The sequence below is a fragment of the Patella vulgata genome, chromosome 2 (genome assembly GCF_932274485.2).
Source record: "Patella vulgata chromosome 2, xgPatVulg1.2, whole genome shotgun sequence".
NCBI classification, from domain to species: Eukaryota; Metazoa; Mollusca; class Gastropoda; family Patellidae; genus Patella; species Patella vulgata.
The window spans coordinates 91,941,492-91,957,982 of NC_065880.2; the positions used below are offsets into that span (position 1 = coordinate 91,941,492).

A 16,491-nucleotide genomic window follows, 5' to 3' on the forward strand; every position below is an offset into this window, starting at 1 on the left:
AACTCTAGATGGCAGCGCTAGCCTGCGATCTTTAGTGGATTGTAAGCCGATTTACTGCATAACTTTCCTTCTCAATTAAACGATTAAATGGATGCTGTTTATCGTACTGACTTTAGTAATGATGACCGAGGCTTATGGGAATTTCAGTCGCTTAGTTCTAGGTTCATAGTGGATCAATTTGAATGAAATTTTTACCAAATTGCCTTTACATTATCTAGTTTTTAACTATTAGAGTGAGAACTGCCAACTCGTTACCAAATCTCCCATAATGTATCTTTAATAGTTTAGATAACATTTCAGGGCTAAAGAAAGACCTAAAATAGGCAGATTTAGCTCTTGCATAATGTATGTTTAAGAGTGAATCACAGCTAGCCTATCATATATCTTGTACTGTCCACAATGTCTTCCAGCACTTCACATTTTAGTTTAAACAATATTTTATTCAATTGAATTGAACAACAGGCAAGGGCTTTTATCATATAATATAGAAACCCACTTACTCTTTGAATTTATGTTCAATATTTTTAATTGTTTTAAAAGAAGAATGGATGACATCTCTGTACGTTGGCTCATCTACTGTATGTCTGTTAAGGTTTCAAATTTTGGGACGGATATGGAAGATTTTTTCTAAATAATTTGTGAAAGTGTAGGAGTCTTTAGCAGTGGGAGGATTCAAAATACATACAAGGTTTCAAAATACATACAAGGTTCAAGCTTTGGATTGAAACCACAGCACTCGGCTTAATAAGAAAGAAATGAAAATGAAATGGGGTTTAACATCCTACTGTTCTGTTCCTTAACTGGGCTACTGAAGACAGGCATCCGCCATACAGTGTGCGATGAGGGAAATTTTGCCCGGACAGCAACACTATGGCCTACTCTTATGTCAAATTCCAACTGCCAAGAGATCTTTTATATGCACGCCAGTGTTTACATGGTCCCTTCTGAACAACTAGACAGCCCTACATCCTAGACCACTGACAAGGGGAAACCACGTCGGAAAGTCCTGATGAACTTTCTCGGCCAATGCAGGGATCGAACACCCGACCCCCAGGCTAGCGAGCTAGCGTCTTACCCACTTAGCCACCATGGCTCCTGGCTCAATAACAAACCTTATGATCGAAAGCGCATGTGTTAGACCATTCAACCCACTCCACCCAAAAAAATAAAAGGGAAACCAAAAGTTGTGAAAGATGATGCCATAATGTAGGCTATGTAGACAAGGATATGATGGTAGGTTTTCCAACTCAGTTCTTTGAACTCGAACATTTACGCCCGATACTGTAGATAACTGCTTCATTCGTAGAAAATGTGCCACCAGAGGGCTCTGTCCAAAAACATTAAACGATGCCTTGATGTAATCTGGACCTTTACATGCTGGATGAGACTAAAATAAATAATAAATAAAATTAATAAAATTAAGGATACATTATTATGTAAAAGCTAAATCTGCCTTTTGCAGGTCTTTCTTTAGGCCAGAAATGTTATCTAAATTATTAATTAGACATTAATTAACTTATCCACACCATAATAAATCTCGATGGCATCGGATTTCTCCGATATTAAATAGATAAGAACAGTTCAGCCATATTTGGATTTAAGCTAATAATGGAGGAGCGAGACCTAGCTTCGAACAATGAGTACGGTGGTTGAAATTATTGCACACGTCCTGTCAAACCTTCAAAGGATAATATTTTCGCTTGCAATAGAGTAATAATAATAGGTTCATGAAGATATCTTGAGAGAAAGAGAAATGGGGTTTGACATCCAAATGACACAAACTAGGTCATTACGGGACTAACACATGGTTCAATTTTATTTCAACAATTCGCTTGCGCGTAGGGGTCTTTAGCAGTGGGAAGGAAACTGGAGGACCTGAAGAAAACCCACGAGTTTAGACAGGCGACCCTACTCCTTGTCACGTACAACTGGGGAATCAAAACCATGCCAGTTGACTCAATGACAGACATTATGACAGAACACGCACATGCTAACCATTTGGCCATCCACCCCCCCCTTGAGAGATGATGATGATGATGATGATGATGATGATGTAGGTAATTGATCTCACCTCGTACTGATGTCGACTAAGAAGATCTTTACTAAGTGACGACGATAAGTAGGACATTTTAGTTTTCTCTGAGATATCTTCACCCTCACAAGTGATCTCTTGTATCGGGGTAAGAGGATCCAGTTTCCGTGGTTCTCCACTTGACTTCTGTAACAGAATTCCTTGTCTTCTTGGTGATGTCTGGGCCTTGTCCACGGCATCTATAGTGAAATCTACAGACGATATCGGTGATTGACACTTGGGTGACGGCGGGTGTTGGTTATTTGTCGTATGACAACGATTCTGTTGATTACGACCCATCACTTTATTTGTTCCCCATGAAATTGATGATTTAGAACCTGCTTGACTGAGTGACGTGACGGAGCCACCGTGACTCAGCTGTCTGGCCATCAGTGTATCAAGGTAATCCAAGTTTAATGCTGGGGATGCTGGAAAAGATAGAAAATTTAATATAATTTCCATGTTTATTAATTTTACAAGACCACCCAATCCTACATGATGGGCATACGCCATGGAGTGTGCCAAGATGGAAATTTTGCCCTGATAATGACTTTTGCCCTGATAATGACTTTTGCCCTGATAATGAATAATGATTTGATAATGATAATGACTTTTGCCCTGATAATGAATAATGATTTGATAATGATAATGATTTTTGCCCTAAAGGTTCTTTTACATGCATGCTGAAGTCAACCCCGATTTTCAGTCAGATCTAAATATTAAGGCCACTTGCAGGTTTCGTCAAGGTCACAAGATGTAAAGAGGGTTAGGATTGAGGATTGTGGGTTAGGGTGAGGGGCAGCGCTATCCCTGTTTACATCTCTATAACACCAATCATGAGGTTATGTGGCTTCTATACGTGCGCATTATTCTGTACTAGCCGCACAATTTTATAGTTTTATAGTTACATGGGGGGGGGGGGGAGGGGGGAGGGGGGGTCAATCATAGCCATGTTTGAAAATTGGGTTTTGAAAAAAAAGGCTATTTTTCCGAGATGAAAAATGACCGATGGGTCAGATCGTGTTAGCCGTCAGTCTTGACCGACAGATATGGCCGACGTGGAACCCATGATTATTACTCCAGGTTCCAGTTTCACAAAGCATTCTCAGACTTCAGAATCTACTCAACTTTCAATCACTTTATGAGAAATATATTTGATCCAGAAACAAAAAACTTGGGAATCGAAACCATGCCAGTTGACTCAATGACAGACCTTATGATAAAACGTGCACATGCTAACCATTCAGCCATCCAACCTCCATGAGATTTAGAGAGGTTAACATGGTATAGATATCAGATAGGGAGAGGGGTTTAATATAGACTATGCCTGTTCCCCAATCCCTATTAAGATACAAATCTCAATAAAGATATTTAAAAAAAAATACCCCAAAAAATAGATATCAGATATATAATAATGTTATTTACATTTTTTATTATTTTGAGGTAGTATCTCATCTCGTGATTTGATGTTAGGTGGATCTAGTTTATCAAAATTCCATGATGTCCACATTCTAGGGGCTGGTCGAACTCCTTAAAAATAAAAAAATATAAACTAAATGCATTATATCAGAACCTAGATTTTTCAACCCACACAAAGAACTAGAGGCTGTTCCTCGCCAGACCCTGCCCCACTGGCAAGACCCAGCACCACTGGCAAGACCCAACACTATTGGCAAGACCCAGCACCATTGGCAAGACCCAGCACCATTGGCAAGACCCAGCCCCACTGGCAAGACCCAGGACCACTGGCTAGACCCAGCACCACGGGCAAGACCCAGCACCACGGGCAAGACCCAGCACCATTGGCAAGGGTAAACCATATTGAAAAATCCAGAGGACTTTCTCGGCCAACACTGAAATCAAATCCAGCCCCATCCCCCAAAATAAATACATGAAATCAAATGTTTAAATCGTTGTACATGTATATTTAAATCTGTTTATTTGTTCTTGTAGATGGGAATGAAATACAGTAGTTAAATGCCTTGCTACCACCAATATTTTGTTTTTTTAGATTAACATTTATCTCCGATTGGGCATATTCCTGGTCGGACAATTTAGGACGTTTGGAAAATAGTGTCGGACATGTCCGGAATATACGAGCAAAATCCCATCATTGTTACATATTCAATGTGAGATAGGAGAATTTTAGTCAATCAGCAGAGTTACAACCAACCTTTCTTCAATTTCCAACTGTCAAGGGTTCTGTCACAACCACATACTAGTTCTTTTGTCCCATCCATAAGACTAGACACCCTTATTTTTTCTATAGCCTTTTTTCCTATTATTTTTTTATAAATTCGTACCTGCCATCCACTGTGAAATTAACATCAACAACTCATCTTTAAAATCCACACCAAATTGACGATAAGAATCGGGAAAAGCATGACAGAACGAAACATAAACAGCTTGTGCCATCAGTAGTGGATAATCCTGTTAAATAAATATTCACAGGAACAATTTTATTATAGCGAGCGAGAGAGATGGGGTTTAACATCCACTCGACACAAACTAGGTCATTTCAGGACTAACATATGGTTCAATTTCATTTCAATAATTCATTTGCGTGTAGGGGTCTTTAGCAGTGGAAAGAAAACCGGATAACCCGGAGAAAACCCACTCCTTGTCACGCACAAGAAGGGAATTGAAACCACGCTACTAGAGTCAATAACAGACCTTGTGATGAAACGCGCATGTGTTAACCACTCGGTCACACCTCCTTATGCCCGCCATTTCATTATTTTATTATATCACAAGAGTAATTGAAATGAAATGTATTTAACGTCCTACTTTTTCAATATCAATTGGGCTAATGAAGACTGGCATATACCATGCAGTGTGCTATGGAGGGGGGTTTTGCCCAGACAGCAGCATTTCGGCCTACTCTTTATACAAATCAAAATGTCAAGGGTTCTTTTACGTGCACGTCAATGTGTGAAAGGGAACATCGTTTTTTGTTCAATACAAACTACTAGACACTGTTTGTTATCAGACCTTCCATCCTACACCACTGACAATGGGAAACGAAGCTGGAAAATCCTGGTGAACTTTCTTGACCAACACTTGGATCAAAATGAAATGAAATGAATAGGGTTTAAAGTCCTACTGTTCTGCTCCAAAACTGGGCTAATGTAGACAGGCATACACCATACAGTGTGCTGTGAGGGAAATTTTGCCCGGGCAGCGGCGCTACGGCCAACTCTTAAATCGAATTCCAACTGCCAAGGGATATTTTACGTGCATTCCAATATACACACGGGACCTCGGTTTTTCGTCTCATCCGAAGGACTAGACAGCTGTCCTTGTCAGGCCCTCCAATTTGCACCATTGACAAGGGGAAACCAAACCAGAAAATCCAGATGAACTTTCTCGGCCAATGCAGGGATCGAACACCCGACCTCCAGGCTAGTGAGCCAGCGTCTTACCCACTTAGCCACGTGATCCCGCACTTGGATCGAACCCCGAACCTCCCATTGGAGCCAGCATCTTACTCACTGATCCTCCATGGTCCCCAAAATTAAAATGTTTAAGAGAAAATGTAAATTACCTTGAAGAACGTTTCCTTATAGACCTTTATTTTACAGTAAACTAAGAGTTTAACGTAATTATGGGCGATACGATTAAATAACTTAGGTTGAGCTGTGGTACCAGGCTGAAACTTCTCCAAGAAAAACCACCAAAATATGTCCTGTAATGAAATATAATAGAGAAATAAATTCCTCCTCTCTCTCAACTCACCCTCATTCTGTCCCCCATGCCCCCTCTCCCATCCCTTCTCCAAGAAAAACCAGCAAAATATGTCCTGTAATTAAAACATAATATGGAATTAACTTCCTCAAATCCTGAAATTTGTTGACAACATCGTTTGCAGATAGTCCAAATTAAGAATTCTGTAACTCACATAATGATAATTTTACAATTCTTTAAATGTAGACCAATAATTTCAACTGAAGTTTCACATTTATAGCAGGTATAGTTTTATGGATATTCAATTTATGAATTTACTACTCTGTAATGCTTCGACGAGAATCCTATCTTTATGGGGATGGTAGAAAAACACCCCAGAATCAAGTGGTTACCAGTGTGTCAAATTTTATCTTACCACTACCAGTATGTCAAAGTTTGACTTACCAGTATGTCAAAGTTTGACTTAACAGTATGTCAAAGTTTGACTTACCACTATTTTGCCATACAAGTATATTGACTTACAAGTATTATGACTTACATGTATTTTGACTTACAAGTATTTTGACTAACAAGTATTTAGACTTACAAGTATTTTGACTTACAAGTTACAAGTATTTTGACTTACAAGTTACAAGTATTTTAACTTACAAGTTACAAGTATTTTGACTTACAAGTATTTTGACTTACCAATATTTGGTTTATTTTTGATTAATAAGATATATTTTCCAAAGAATATATGATAACAAGATATTACAATTTTTAGCTACATCCCAATTTCATTATATATTTTCAAAAGCTATAAATTCAAACTTGTCTGCAGTTCTTATTTATGGTTTGTAAATTGACCAACAGGTACATTCTCCAGTAATTTATTTTACCTGAACAATGGCTTGTGACATCTTTGAATAAAATAATCTTTCGAATTCTGGTTTATACCTTGGCTGAAATTAAAAAATTAAAAAGAAATCTAATTAATAAGATATGTGTGTATTATCATTGATTTAATTCGAAGGAAAAATTAATGATTTAATCTGTTGTCAGTCGAGTTAACAAAGAGAAACAGTCTACTGACTGAGGAATATAAAAAAATTGGACAGATATTCCTTTTAGAAATTCAACTTTCATAATATAGTAGTTTGCATGGAAGAGAAAGAGAGAGAAATGGGATTTAACATCCACTCGACACAAACTAGGTCATTTCGGGACTAACATATGGTTCAATTTTATATTATTAATTCGCTTGCTCGTAGGGGTCTTTAACAATGGGAGGAAAGTTGAGAACCCAGAGAAAACCCATGAGGTTGGACAGGCGACCCTACTCCTTGTCAAGTTTTCAAGGGATTCCTTAAACATTTCCACTGGCAAATTCTAGTAAAAATTGCTCTACTACAAAAAAAACACACTAAATTACTCAAATAACACCTATTAAAAGGGTGATTTTTATAGTTGATAATTATTATAGTCTATCATTCTGATGCTATTTTGAATGAATAATGATCCCAGTAAAAAATCATTGACAGAGAGACAGAGAAATGGGGTTTAATGTCCACAGGGCCGTAACTAGCTCAGGGCAACGAGGGGGAGGGGGGGGCGGGAAGTGTTCTCAGGGGTGCTGTAACATTGACGGACAAAACATATCTATGGTCGACATTTTTCACAACATCCACTTGACACAAACTAGGACTTTTTGGGACCAACATATGGTTCAATTTTCTTTCAATAATTTGCTTGCACGTTAGGGTCTTTAGCAGTGGGAGGAAACCAGAGGACCTGAAGAAAACCCACGAGATTGGACAGGTGGCCCAACTCCTTGTACTGAAATTTGGGCAATCTCTGCTAACATCTACATCAATTCCACTGAAAACTTTTTGAAGATACATGTAAGATTAAGAGCCAAATTCAGACGTTAACAAGAATCTCGATCTAAAGCTAATAGTAATATATTCCCCAAAAAACCATAAAAAATAGTATTATGAAATGGCGATTCAGCGTCTCGTGATTAAATACGATTAAATATGCAAAATAATGTATGTATAATTTTTTGTGTGATTAAAAGACGAACCTTTCGATGTAGAGCCATGGTGGCTTGTGACACGATTAATAACATATCTACAGCATCCATATCGGCAGGTAGGGGAGTTAACTCTAACTTATCAAAACCTGGATATTGTTGTAACTGAAAATAAACCAATACCAAGTGTTTGGCTTGAAAATATGTATTCCCTGACAAAATGAAAATGAAATGGGGTTAAACGTCCTACTGTTTTGTATCGACTGGGCCAATGAAGACGGGCATACGCCATACAGTGTGCTGTGAGGGAAATTTTGCCTGGACAGCAGCACTTTGACTTACTCTTATATCGAATTCCAACTGTCAAGGGGTTTTATGTACATGCCAATGTGTGCTCGCGAGCTCGTTTTTTCATCCCATCCGAATGACTAGACAATGTTACTTGCCAGACCCCCCATCCTGCATCACTGACAAGGGGGAACCATTTACAATAGAATTTACACATACATAGGCAACGTTATTGAGAGATAAATTATAATGTTTATTGAATCTGGGTCAAATTACTCTCAAATCATATAAATCCCACCATCATATAAGATCTGTTTGGATCTATAATTCACAGATGGCCACAGCCGCCATTATTAACCGGGTTATATCAATATTTCACATCGTATAAAAGAAGAGGAAAAAAGAAATCAAGAACCTATTCATGGCACAGGCGTCTGTAACATGGAAAATATTTCAAAAATAACATCAAACTATGACTAAGTATAATGTCTAAAGTTAAAGGAGCTAAATCACTAATATTTGGGACCTAGACATTGACACAAAAAGGTCGCAACACATATAATAATGTAATGTGAATATTGATAAACTGAAACTGATTTACATTCAACTGTTTCTGTTTTTACTGTAATTTCTAATCTGTTATGTTCGGCGAAATATGCCAGAAGTCTCAATTGAATGGCAATCTTTAGCATCTGGTTATTCCAGTCTACACCAATGATATTTATTGCGCATGGTCTCCAGATAAGAATATAGCGTCACCATTTGACATTACTTTTGAAATATGTCTAGCTGCGTTCTTTGAGTCCCTTGTTCCAAATAGCGCTGAAACGCATTATGGTACACGATTCGTGTACCAATGGTAAAATGTTTTTTTTTTCTTGAATATTGGATATCAGAAGCCCATCTTTTCCCTGTAAGAATCACAAGACCAATGTTGATTTAAATTGACAAATAATTTGTGTTTTCAATGTCCTAGATTTTTGATGATATTGAGTTAGAGACTTAGCTACTTTAAAGAAGGTCATGTGGATAATTTTAAGAAAGTCATTGTAGAATTGTAGACTCGATTGTCTACCTAGCGAAAATTGCCACTGGGTGATGGATCTAGAGTAGTGAACTTTGACCCCAATTATTTAATTCCAATCCATTTCTGACCTTGGTATTATTATATCTACTGAAAGAGAATCAGTTTCAGATGAGTTATTTGCCCCTGAGTTAGAAATCGGGATCAGACCAGTTATTTGAGATCTCACTTACAAACATGGACATAACAGACTTTAGACATATACTTAGTCATAGTTTGGTTTTATTTTTAAAATATTTTACATGTTACAGACGTCTGTGATTCATGGCAGCGAATTTTCGTTCCAGTTCATAAATCTGCGATTGGGAATACAGAACTTCTGTAAAAATGGACAATTATCGGCAAATACGGAAGTGCACCGATCGATATTGATGTTTTAATCGCTAATCGGTTTATCTCTATTATTTATTAATTCACTCACCTCAACAAATTTTGGCTTTCCAGTATCTTTGTTTTTTGTCTGAAAATAAAAGATGAAATTAATAAATCTATGTGTGTCCCATTTTTGTGCAACTCTGGTAAGTGTGAGAGAGATGGAGTTTAAGGTCCACTTGACACAAGCTAGATTATTTCAGGACTAACATATGGTTCAATTGTTATTTCAATAATTTGCTTGCATGTAGGGGTCTTTAGCAGCGGGAGGAAACTGTAGGACCAGGAGAAAATCGACCTGTCACGTACAAACGGGGAATCGAAACCACTCCACTTCACTCAATGACAGACCTACTCTTCATCAAATTTCAATGTGAATGCCAATAGGGGCCTTTTTTTTTCGGTGCCACAGCGGCTCAGTGAGCAAGACATTGGCTGGCTAACCTTGAGGTCCCTTGTTAGGTCCCTGTGTTGACCGAGAAAGGTCGTTAGGATTTTCTGCCATGGTTTCCCCTTATCATTGGCGTGCACGTAAAAAAACTCTTGGCAGTTGGAATCTGTTATAAGAGTAGCCTGTCAGGGCAAATTTTCCTCATAGCAATATGTATGGTGTAAGCCCATCTTGATTAGAACAGCAGGACGTTAAACTCCATTTCATTTCATTTCATTTTTTTCGGTCCCATCCAAATGAGTAGGCAACAAATATCCTGCATCTACCACTGACAAAACGTTAGATAAATAACTAGTCCCTGTTATAAAACTATTTGTAATTGAGTAGGATGTTAGAAACTCACAAGTGTGGTTTTACTGGGGTTCATACTGATCTTTGATATATTCTTCGCTCTGTTACTTAATCCAGGTACAAATGCTGAAATAAAGACACGACACAAGGTACAAAATATAATTCACCTTTCAAGTAATCTACAAATGCTGAAATAAAGACACATGGTTAAACAGTACTCCTTTTGGTGATCTTTTACAATTACAAATATAGGATATTTTAAAAAGTCACGATACATATATAACAGAACTTTCACGTTTATCTGCCAAAATAAAATAGGAAATTTATTTATTAAAATAAATAAAACTACATGTCAATTGTTGAAGCAGCATTTGTTTGACTGGCATGTTACTTGGATGATGTTTATTTCTGGCCACATTTCGATGAGGGCTCTCTTGTCCTTACGCGTAGGGGTCTTTAGCAGTGAGAGGAGAGAGAGAGAGAGTTAACGTCCACTCGACACAAACTAGGTCATTTCGTGACTAACATGTGGTTTAATTTTATTTCAATAATTCGCTTGCGCGTAGGGGTCTTTATCAGTGGGAGGAAACCGGAAAACAGGGAGAAAACCCACGAGGCTGGACAGGCTACCCTACTCCTTGTCACGTACAACCTCAATGACAGGTCTTATGATACAGCACGCACGTGCTAACCATTCGGCCATCCAACCTTCCAGCAGTGAGAGGAAACCGGAAGACCCAGAGAAAACCAAAGAGGTTTGACAGGCAACACTACTCTTTGTCACGTACAACCGGGGAATCGAAACCACGGCACTTGACTCAATGACAGACCGTATGATACAATGCGCACACGCTAACCATTCAGCCATCCACCCCCACCCCCACTGTAAGATATATACAAGACAAATATTAAACTTACATGTTTTAAGTGTGTAATATCCAGCAAACTTGAGAACTTCTCTATTTTCTTTCTCTGAATAAAAAAAAAACAACCATAAATACACTTTAAAGTTTGTACCAAGAACCATTAACTGCATTTGTTTAATTATTTCTACAGTGATAACAATTTAACAATTGAATTCACATGGATTTCAAACATTTGTGGGATGATGAGCACTTAAACATACATTATGCAAGAGCTAAATCTGCCTATTGCAGGTCTTTCTTTAGGCCTGAAATGTTATCTAAATTATTAATTAGACATTAATTAACCTATCCAGGCCATAATCAACTCTAGATGGCAGCGCTAGCCTGCGATCTTTAGTGGATTGTAAGCCGATTTACTGCATAACTTTCCTTCTCAATTAAACGATTAAATGGATAATCGAGAGTATGCTGTTTATCGTACTGACTTTAGTAATGATGACCGAGGCTTATGGGAATTAAAGTCGCTTATTTCTCGGTTCATAGTGGATCAATTTGAATGAAATTTTCACCAAATTGCCTTTACATTATCTAGTTTTTAACTATTATAGTGAGAACTGCCAACTCGTTACCGAATCTCCCATAATGTATCTTTAAACATACATCATGACTCACCTTTCTTGATATATCTGTCTCTATCTCGTGAACTAACAGGTATCTCATCTTGACTTGCTGAGTAATCTGACAATCGACTCTCACACACTAACTGGGTATATTTCTGTAATTGACGATCTAATTTACCTATTCTTCTACTCACTTCGTCAATTGACCCAATCAAGAAAGCTTTAAATCATCAGTTAAGAAAATACATTTTTGAACATTCTTCATGATTTGGATGAAAACTAGTTCAAAAGATAACCTGGCCCCGGTTCCACAAAGCATTCTCAGACTTAAATTAAGAATTTACTCAACTTTCAATCACTGTTTATGAGAAATATCTTTGATTCAGAAACACAAAAATTTGTACATAGTTTATTATTGATGTATTTGATACATTAAAACAACAAAAGTTTTATAAAGGGCTATATTTTAGTTAAAATAAGGCAAACAATTTTGTGTAAATTCATAACTTAAGTCTGAGAATGTTTTGTGAAATAGGGGTCTGTTTGTTATTATAGGTCCAAAATGGCCATTGTTATCAGTATTTCTGGATGCAGTAATTTGTGTACGATAGCTATGCAAAGCTTTGTTTCAACTGCAGCTTATGCAAAAGGACAACTTGAATGTTCAGAAAAGTCGCAGAACGCTTAATATTGATAGATTTCATTCTCTCATGACCCCAATGCTTCCCAGCAAATTTGAAAGAAGTCTGTTAAAAATCAAAGATCTATTTGATTCACAAGGTTTTTTAGCAAAGGGGGATAACTCCTGAAAGGAAAGGTGTAGAACGTTGGATTTCAATAGGTTTCATCCTCTTATGACTAAAATACTTCCCACCAAACATGAAAGAAAACTGTTAAAAACTATAGCCTCTATCACGATCACAAGGTTTTTGGCAAAAGGGGGATAACTCCGGAATGGAGGTTTAGGTAAATGTGATTTTGGATAAACCTGTTTTACTGGACAGCTTTTTTTCCAGTGAGTTTTGTTGCTGCTTAATGACAGTTCCTCGAGTAAGCTAGAACATGTGGAATATACCGACTGGCACCTGCTTGAGGCATAGAGAGATAACATGTGAACAATAAATATACCTCTCTGCACCATGGGGTATTAAAAATGGTAATACCAATTAGGAGAGAGAAAGAGAGAGAAATGGGGTTTAACGTCCACTCGACACAGACTAGGTCATTTCGGGACTAACATATGGTTTAATTTTATTTCAATAATTCGCTTGCGCGTAGGGGTCTTTAGCAGTGGGAGGAAACTGGAGGACCTGGAGAAAACCCACGTGGTTGGACAAGCAACCCCCCATACCAATTAGGTCCAAGAGTTGAGTTGTAATGCTGACAAGTTCAATCAAAATGCTTGGTCTTTGCCTTTATATAGAGCGAAGCTCTAAAGCTTCAGACGAAGTGCAATGCTTGGGCACAGCACTTTTCCGGTAACACAGGAGCGTAACTGAAACTGTCACTCAAAGACTGTTGGTTTAAAAAAAATTCAGACCGGAACTGGATACACTGCGAAAAACTGGCAATGCCCATGTCAACTTCCTAAATCTCCCCCAAGCTAGATTACGCGTCTCATAGAAATATTTCTATAATCTGTCTAATCAATGACATCACATATTTTTGACGTCAATGAAAATAATAAAATTAATCATACAATTTAGACACAAACTAGGTCATTTTGGGACTAACACATGGTTCAATTTTATTATTTATAATCTGCATGCGCGTATAGGTCTGTAGTGTCGAGTGTATATTATCCAAGCCCCGCTTGGCATGTAAGGCATCCGCATAAACTAACAATGTTACCTATTTTGAGTCTAAACATAATCTGAGCCGCTGCTACGGCAAAACAGCAATATATAGGTTAAATCCCGCTGGTAGCACGAGACTCCGTGGATAGGTGAAAGTAGTGTTGGTTATCCTGACGGACATCTGTATTATACAGGGCAAAATCACAACAGGTCTTTAGAAGTGGGAGGAAACCGGAGGACCCAGAGAAAACCCACAAGGTTGGACAGGCAACCCTACTCCTTGTCATGTACAACCGAGGAATTGAAACCACACCAGTTTACTCAATGACAGACCCTATGACATGATACAGCGAGCATGTGTTATCACCATTCGACCAATCCACCCCCCACGCCATGACTTCTAGGAGACAGGTGTGTAACTATAAATCATAAAGTTGTGCTTGCAATTATTTATGCCTCCCAAAAATTGGGGATAGATCATATGTCATTGGCAGTGTGCAATTTCTGAAAGGGGCTTTATTAAAGGGTCTGGGAGGGATTGAGATTGCTCGAGTCAGTGCAGAGCCGATGATCGAGCACCGGATGGCGGATGTATTTTCCAACCACAAAAAACAAAGAAATCGACCCCAGAAATTAAAAATAAAAGGGATACGTGATCGAGTCCGTTGTTTCTCTTGTAATTCTCTTTTTCTTTGATTTATGGAGCCTTGCGTTTCTGTTAAACCCTCATCACAAACATCCATAGGCGTTCCAGCTCGATTTATGTCCGCCATCTTTGTTTACCTCAGTTACGAATCTACAAAGCTATAATTTTGATTTTCGTATATGTGATTCTTGGATTTGTTTCATAATTATTTTCCAATAATATCAAATACAAATGTATGAAAATGATCCAAAAATAACTCTTAATTGAATCAAATGCCTCAAATCGTAAAATACTAAAAGTAACAAAATTTGCCATACTGAGCCAAGTCTGTATAATTTTCGTACAAACCCGGTGCATGCTGTACTAATTGTTGACGTTTCTTACATAAACAAGTTATTTTTGGTGTCTAAAAATATTTTAATAAATATCACAAAATGTCTTTCTGTTCGTGGACATCTGGTGAACATTATAGAGACCATTTTGAAACAGGTATATTGTGTATGTCTTGTTTGCGCAGAACCCAGTGAAATAAAACTTATAAAACTTTATTGGCACTGGGATTGAAAACTGTCAAGTCATGTCTCCAGAACTCTGACAGAAAACCGAAAGTAGATCAACCTGCAGAAGCTTGTATTTTAATAATGAGCTTTACTTTTCATGAGCTTTTAGATCACATGGGTTCAATTCCCAACTAGTTTGCATATGACAATTGTAGGGTTGATCGCCTACTGCCTAGCTGTCTTAATAATTGCAACCTCGTGGTGTTAGTTTTTTCTGTCTGGCAACCTCGTCGGTTTTCTTCTGTCTTGCAGCTTGTCGGTTTTTTTTCTGTCTGGGTACTACGGTTTCCTGCCACTGCTAAAGACCCCATATGCAAGCAAATTATTGAAATAAAATTGAACCATATGTTAGTCCCAAAATGACCTAGTTTGTGTCGAGTGGGTGTTGCAAACCCCATTTCTCTCTCTGCTTTACACATGACATCTGGGACCATCATCTGGCTGATGTGTTGATGTAATGAATATGTTTTTTTTTCTGTTTTCAGGAATTTATGTCTGCGCAGAATGTGGTTATGAATTATTTCACAGTCACACAAAATATGAACATTCTTCACCATGGCCTACATTTAGTAAATTAATTCGTCCTGATAGTGTTCAACGTCGAACAGAATCTCCAACTGCTATAAAAGTAAGCATTTAAGATTTTGAAATTCAGTAGTATTGTGAGTTTCCAGCCATAGGTCTGTTTAGGTCGATTGCCTTCCTGCTCACTGGATGTCTTTCGGTATTGTAATTAAGGTTTCGGGTTAACGTAATGAAAGTTTCAGAATGTCATATGAGGAATTTTTAAGAAAAAAAAACTCTGATTCTTGGTCATAATACCATTTCACGGTGGCCAAGTGGTTAAGACGCTGGCTGGCTAGCCTGGAGGTCGGGTGTTTGATCCATGCCTTGGCCCGAGAAAGTTCATCAGGATTTTCCGACGTTTCCCCTTGTCAGTGGGGTAGGAAGGAAGACCTGAAAAGGACAGTTGTCTAGTCATTCAGATGGGACGAAAAACAGAGGTCCCTTGTATACATTGGCATGCACGTAAAAGATCCCTTGGCAGTTGGAATTCGATATAAGAATAGACCATAGTGCCGCTGCCCAGGAAAAATTTCCCTCATAGCACACTGTATGGTGTATGCCCTTCTTCATTAGGTGAGTCGGAGCAGAACAGTAGGACGTTAAACCACATTTCATGTCATTTTTTCATAATGTTGAGTATTACACTCAGCTTGCTCATAGTGTATAAAACACTGTAATACTAAAGTTCGTTGACTGTAAGTTTTTTGTCAGTTTTTTGTAATTAATCTTGAAAAGATGAGTTTTAAAGCAATATTTGAAGATTTATAAAGACACAAAAAGTTCAACTTGGAGTGAATTCCATCTTTTTCACTGTGGTGGCTCAGTGAGTAAGACATTGGATCACTAGTGTGGATGCCCCATGTTCGATCCCAGTGTTAGACGAGAAAGTTCATCACTGCTAAAGACCTCTACGCACACGTGAATTATTGAAAAAAAGTTGAACCATATGTTAGTCCTGAAATGACCTAGTCCATTTCTCTCTCTCGTTCTCTCTCTCTGAGATTGTTTGAATGTAACTGTCTATTATTATAATGTTTGTCCTTCTCTCTCTCTCTCTCTCTGAATGAGATTGTTTGTCCCCTCTCTCTCTCTCTCTCTCTCTCTCTCTCTCTGAATGAGATTGTTTGTCCTCTCTCTCTCTCTCTCTCTCTCTCTCTCTCTCTCTCTCTCTCTCTCTCTCTCTG

General features: G+C 38.0%; 1 protein-coding gene across 1 annotated transcript; it reads right to left on the reverse strand.

The window, feature by feature from the left end:
• Positions 1 to 736: 736 nt before the first annotated feature.
• LOC126810074 (protein FAM227A) lies at positions 737 to 14,318 on the reverse strand. The gene is made up of 12 exons (XM_050535031.2): positions 14,187 to 14,318; positions 11,791 to 11,958; positions 11,171 to 11,224; positions 10,305 to 10,378; positions 9,560 to 9,598; positions 7,818 to 7,931; positions 6,634 to 6,696; positions 5,616 to 5,756; positions 4,375 to 4,501; positions 3,497 to 3,601; positions 2,072 to 2,499; positions 737 to 1,387 (listed from the first exon to the last, which is right to left on the reverse strand). Exons 1-12 carry the CDS (start codon positions 14,305 to 14,307, stop codon positions 1,064 to 1,066), a joined length of 1,758 nt encoding a protein of 585 aa, XP_050390988.2. The 5' UTR covers positions 14,308 to 14,318; the 3' UTR covers positions 737 to 1,063.
• Positions 14,319 to 16,491: the final 2,173 nt, after the last annotated feature.